Here is a 5379-nt window from a genome sequence, read left to right as displayed (position 1 = left end):
GCTGGCCGGCCTGCGGCGGCAGCGCCTCCTTCAGGGCCACGTCCAGCGTGCGGCCCAGCGCCGAGGAGCCGCTCTGCTGCCGCGCCGCCAGCAGGTGGGTCTTCATCCCGTCCAGGTTCTGGTAGGTCTGCGGGCCGAACTCCAGCCTGTCGCCCTGCAGCGCCGCCACCCGGGCCTGGGCGCCGGGCCGGCGGGGCTGAGCGCTGACGGCCAGCTGCTCCACCACTGAGGCCAGCAGCTGCTGGGCGCCGGCGTATTGGTCCGCCTGGACCTCCCTGGAGCCGTCCAGAACCAGAGCCAGGTCCAGTTCGGCCTGCAGGGGGCCCGGCGGGTCCAGGATGAAGGAGCAGTCTGAGGAGCGTCTGCAGGGGTCTGCAGGGACGGAGCAGAAAACCAGATGTAGAATTCAGATGGACGCTGGAGAAGTCCCGGTCCGGTCCGGTCCGGTCCGGTCCGGTCCGGTCCGGTTCTCATGGTCACTGTGACCCGATGAATCCGGATCAGGAACTTCACAGGTTTACTTCTCTGGAACCAGCAAGGTTCTGTTGTACCGTAGCAGATTGCGCAGCTCCTGATCCTCCTCAGGTCCGACTCCAGGTTCTCCTGCCTCGTCAGCAGCGTGAAGATGGAGCTGCCCGAATCGTCGACCTGCCAGGAAACAGCCACTTCGTCTGACGGATCGCTCCAACGTGCAACATGTGATCGGTCCGGTCACCACAGCGACGCGTCGCTGAGCCTCACCTCCACGGCGTTCCGAATCCCAGGAGCTCTGGTCAGAGAAACGACGGCCGGGACGACGTTCATGGCGCGGAACTCCATCACCGCCGTCAGGACGTCGCCCACGTCCTCCGAACGGCCGGCAGAGAAGAAGACCGCCACCTTCCTCAGCAGCGTTCCGGCCCGCACGCGCTTGAAGACGTTGTGGCCCACGAAGCGCATGGCGGCGCCGAGCTGCGGCTTGTTGGACGTCCTCTCCAGGGCGATGTTCTGCACCGCCTCCCTCAGCTGGGCCTTGTGCCGGTAGTCCTGGAAGCGGATCAGGTACTTGGTGTAGCTGCTGAATCCCACCACGGCGACGCGGGCGCCTCGCGGACAGTTGCTCTCCGCCACATCGACGGCGTCCAGCAGCGACAGCAGGGCGGAGCGCTGCCTCTCGAAGGCGGCCGGCGTCACGCCGTCCGACATGTCCAGGCCGAAGACCAGCTCTGTGGGGAAGGCCGGGCAGCCTGCCTCACCTGGAAACCAACGAAGAAGAGAATAACGGCTCACTGCGAAGGTTTGGCTCAGAAATCATTTATCTAATTCAGACTGAAGAACATTATTATTATTATTCTGATTCTTCTTCTTCTGTTGGCCGACAGACGTGACCATGCAGCACGAAAACTGAGCACATCCTCTGAATCGACAAACTGGATCAAATGTTCAGAACGAGGCGACTGGGCTGCAGCGCCGCCATCTGGGTCGGTGCGGAAACGTACCGGAGGAACACGCTGTGAGGAGAGGAGACACGGTCAGACACCTGCTGCAGGTTCTGCAGGTTCTGAAGGTTCTGAACTCACCACAGTTGTCCCGGATGTAGGTGATCAGCTGACACTCCTGACAGACAGACAGACAGACAGACACAGACAGACAGACAGACAGACAGACAGACACAGACAGACAGACAGACAGACAGACAGACAGACAGACAGACACAGACAGACAGACAGACAGACAGACAGACAGACAGACAGACAGACAGACAGACAGACAGACAGACAGACAGACACAGACAGACAGACAGACANACAGACAGACAGACAGACAGACAGACAGACAGACAGACAGACAGACAGACAGACAGACAGACAGACACAGACAGACAGACAGACAGACAGACAGACAGACAGACAGACAGGTCAGCAGCTGCAGATCTGGACAGGTGAGACTTTCTCAGGTAAACTTACAGACAGAGAACGAAAGCCAGGCGGACCTCTGGATCCCTGCAGAGAGAGTCACCACTTCATTCATCCGTCCCTCATGTTTTCATCTTGTCCATTTGGACCCGGTTCTTCCGGGTCACTCACCCTGTGTCCGGAATGTCCCGACTCTCCAGGCGTTCCCGGCGCTCCGGTCCGGCCCGCGTTGCCCTGCAGGAACCCAAACACACACACCGGAGTCACACACACCCGGCCGAGGGAGAAGGGCGGTTCTGAAGTCCAACCGGGCCAGAACTCACCGCTCGGCCTCGGTTCCCCTTGCGACCCGGTTCTCCCTTGGTCCCCTGCAGCCCGTCCTCGCCCTGCAGGAAGAGACGCGATGGTTGACAGGAAGTGGCGGCTGCAGGAACTCTGAGAAAATAAAAGCTTCGACTCGGAGCAAACAGCCAGTCACCACGATCGGATCGGACCGGACCGGACCGGATCGGACCGGACCGGACGACTCTGTTTGGACCCGACTAACAGGCTCAGCACAGCAGCTGGAGGATAAGCAAGCCAGACCCGACCAGAACCAACAGGAACTGACAGGAACTGGGCCAGGGGAAAAATGTTGAGGTGGCTCCACAAAAAAAGTTCTTGTGGTGGCCATCTTGGTAGGCACCGTAACCAACTACCATGGCAGTTACTATGACAACAATAAACAAGCCACAGACTCAGAACGAGCTCTTTCCTAGCTTATAACCTAAATGAGTTCATTACAAATATTACTGGAGTTCAGTGATATTTACTACAATAAATAAATATCACTGAACTAGCAGCATTAGCTTAGCTAAAAGCGCGGCTATAGGCTATATTAGCGGTAGACATTGAGCGCTAATGCCGTGGCTTTTAACCTTGTGAATAATTCTCCAGAGCAGCCGAGTCCTCGCAGAGGGTTGGGATAAACGTCCAAACGGTGAGCCTGAGTCGGTCTGAGTGACAGGAGGCGATCGGCGCCACGGTTAGCTTCAGAGATCCAGTAGCGCTAGGCGGCTAGCGGTGTGACTGCTGCGCTACAAACTCTTGGTCAGGATCAATTCGCTCAGCGCAGCAGAGGCTTCCAGGCTGACTTATTGAAAAGATGAAGTGTTTCTTTTTTTATTTTTAAACAAAAACAAGCAACGCTTAGCCTGGCTGGGGCCAAGTAGAGCCTGGCGGCCCACCAGGCTGATGAAGCTCTGAAGGAATCGCAGCAGGAGAAATTTGTTCCGAAAGCAAAACTTTCAGAAAACAAAGAAAAGTTTTGAAGCAGCAGCTGTCGGTTCAATTATTGATCAGATATTCTCAGTTACTATCAAACCAAGAATTTTCTCTTTGGAAAAGTTTTGGACGCAATTTCTCTCCGTAGGTGTCAGGGTGGTTCTGGTCCATACGGCCCGGTTCTGCTGCCTGGTTGCTGGTTTGGTACCAGAACCGTTCAGCGGGTCGCCTCCAACAGCAGGCGGAGGTTTTTACCTCAGCACCAGATCACAGCGTACGCCGCGTCAACCTGACCTGGTTTCCATGGAAACGGACTCACCGTCAGGCCGGGGTAACCGGGGAAACCAGGATCTCCCTGTTCAGACACAGACAGCCAATCAAAACGCAGAAACTCAGAGGACAGCAGAGCGACCTGAGATCGGCTTTACCTTGGCACCGCTGGGACCCGCAGGTCCGATCCCGTCTCTGCCGTCCGGTCCCTGAAACAGAGCGCTGACCCGTCAGAACCAGAACCACAACCAGAACCAGAACCTGCTGTGTCATACCGGAGCTCCTCGGGGTCCCTGCGGTCCTGGAACTCCAGGACCTCCTGGATCTCCTGGTTGGCCCTGAACACAACACCTGGGTTAGTTCTGACCCGGCCCGGGTCCGACCAGAACATGGCCGGAACCAGAGAAGGCCGACGCTCACCTTGGGTCCGACCGCTCCGCGCCGCCCCACCAGCCCGGCCTCTCCCACCGGCCCCGCCGCGCCCTGCAGGTAACCACGGCAACAGAGTCAGGCCAGGCGGCGCTCTGAGGTCGCAGCGACCCTGAACGCATCACGGAGCCTCAAACGTTTCAGAACCAGCTGTTTTGTTCTGGGATTATTGTGGGATTATTCTGGGATTATTCTGGGATTATTGTGGGATTATTCTGGGATGATGCGTTTCAGGATTTCCTCCTCGTTTTCATCAGCAACAGAAATAACTTGATGAAAGTGAAAATATTAGAAAGCGATCAGAAACTGATGCAGCTTCAGTTTTTATCTGGACACGGAATCAATGATGTCAAACTCTGATCAATAAAATCTAATAATCAGATCGATCAGCTGATCAGATTCCAGAGTTTCACCAGATTGAAAACTTCCATTTTGTTTGTGAACCTGAAATAAATTGAAAGAATAAATCAATAATCCATAAATAGACATTAGACTCCGTTACAAATGTCTCTTAGCTAACAACGTAGCTTAGCTTGTAAAATTAGCCAAAGGACACTGAAGTAATTAGTTTAACAAATATATTTAAATGGTGATTTAAATCATTGAACATGATGGACAACGTCCACTAGGTGGCAGTAGAGCTCAACCACTGATGGAGACACAAGGATGGATCTGAAATGAGTCTTTTGACCCCACAGTTGCTGTCTGGCGACCCCCCGCAGGGACCCGACCCCCAGTTTGAGAACCCCGGTCCTGGTGAAGCTCCTTCCTGGTCCAGACAGCTGGACTGAAAGCGTCAGAGAGCCGTGGTTCTGGTTCTGTTCAGCCTTATGGTCGGCTGCTGCAGGAACCGCCGTAAGCTTCTGCCCCCTGCTGGTCATATAAACCTCCATCAGTGGTCGGCATGGCGACAGAAATCTGCAGCTGCTTCTTGCAGTCGGAACGTGAAACACCTGCAGCTAATAAACTGTTTACCTCCAGGACTAAAGGATAAACAGGCGCGTCAAACAGACGAGCTGCATGTTCATCATCAACACGCAGCAGGAAGATGGCGGCCGATCGCTGCCAGATGTGAGTCAGCCAGCAGAAAAACACAAATATAAACACAACGAGACGCTGAGGCCCGGCTGGGTCAGAGGGTTTACACTGGAGGCTTCTACTTCTGGCCACCTTTTCCACGACCTCTACCGTATTTTTACTATCGAGCCAATTTCACGCCGATTTCCTCAATTTCTGGAGATCCGCGGATATTTACGTACCTTTTACCTCGGAGCGGAATCCCTGACCAGGCGGGAAAACCCTGACCAGGCCGGAAAACCTTGACCAGGCCGGAAAACCCTGACCAGGCCAGAAAACCCTGACCAGGCGGGAAAACCCTGACCAGGCGGGAAAACCCTGACCAGGCCGGAAAACCCTGACCAGGCGGGGAAACCCTGACCAGGAGGGGAAACTCTGACCAGGCCGGAAAACCCTGACCAGGCCGGAAAACCCTGACCAGGCGGGAAAACCCTGACCAGGCGGG

The 5379-nt window shown here is 55.4% G+C and overlaps 1 protein-coding gene across 1 annotated transcript in view; it reads right to left on the bottom strand.

Annotated features, from left to right (window-relative positions):
* Positions 1–5379, bottom strand: part of col6a4a (collagen, type VI, alpha 4a) — a 58163-nt gene that overhangs the window by 11558 nt on the left and 41226 nt on the right. Inside the window, exons 27-38 of the mRNA XM_008430656.1 lie at positions 3849–3911; positions 3704–3766; positions 3587–3637; positions 3478–3513; positions 2219–2281; positions 2067–2129; positions 1947–1982; positions 1560–1596; positions 1479–1490; positions 742–1235; positions 552–648; positions 7–372 (exon numbers count right to left, since the gene is read on the bottom strand). Of these exons, the coding sequence (XP_008428878.1) occupies positions 7–372; positions 552–648; positions 742–1235; positions 1479–1490; positions 1560–1596; positions 1947–1982; positions 2067–2129; positions 2219–2281; positions 3478–3513; positions 3587–3637; positions 3704–3766; positions 3849–3911 (1381 nt within the window). The remainder of the gene's footprint in view (positions 1–6; positions 373–551; positions 649–741; positions 1236–1478; positions 1491–1559; positions 1597–1946; positions 1983–2066; positions 2130–2218; positions 2282–3477; positions 3514–3586; positions 3638–3703; positions 3767–3848; positions 3912–5379) is intronic.

The sequence above is a fragment of the Poecilia reticulata genome, linkage group LG16 (assembly GCF_000633615.1).
Source record: "Poecilia reticulata strain Guanapo linkage group LG16, Guppy_female_1.0+MT, whole genome shotgun sequence".
Taxonomy (NCBI): Eukaryota; Metazoa; Chordata; class Actinopteri; order Cyprinodontiformes; family Poeciliidae; genus Poecilia; species Poecilia reticulata.
This window is presented reverse-complemented; position numbering and strand designations above follow the sequence as displayed.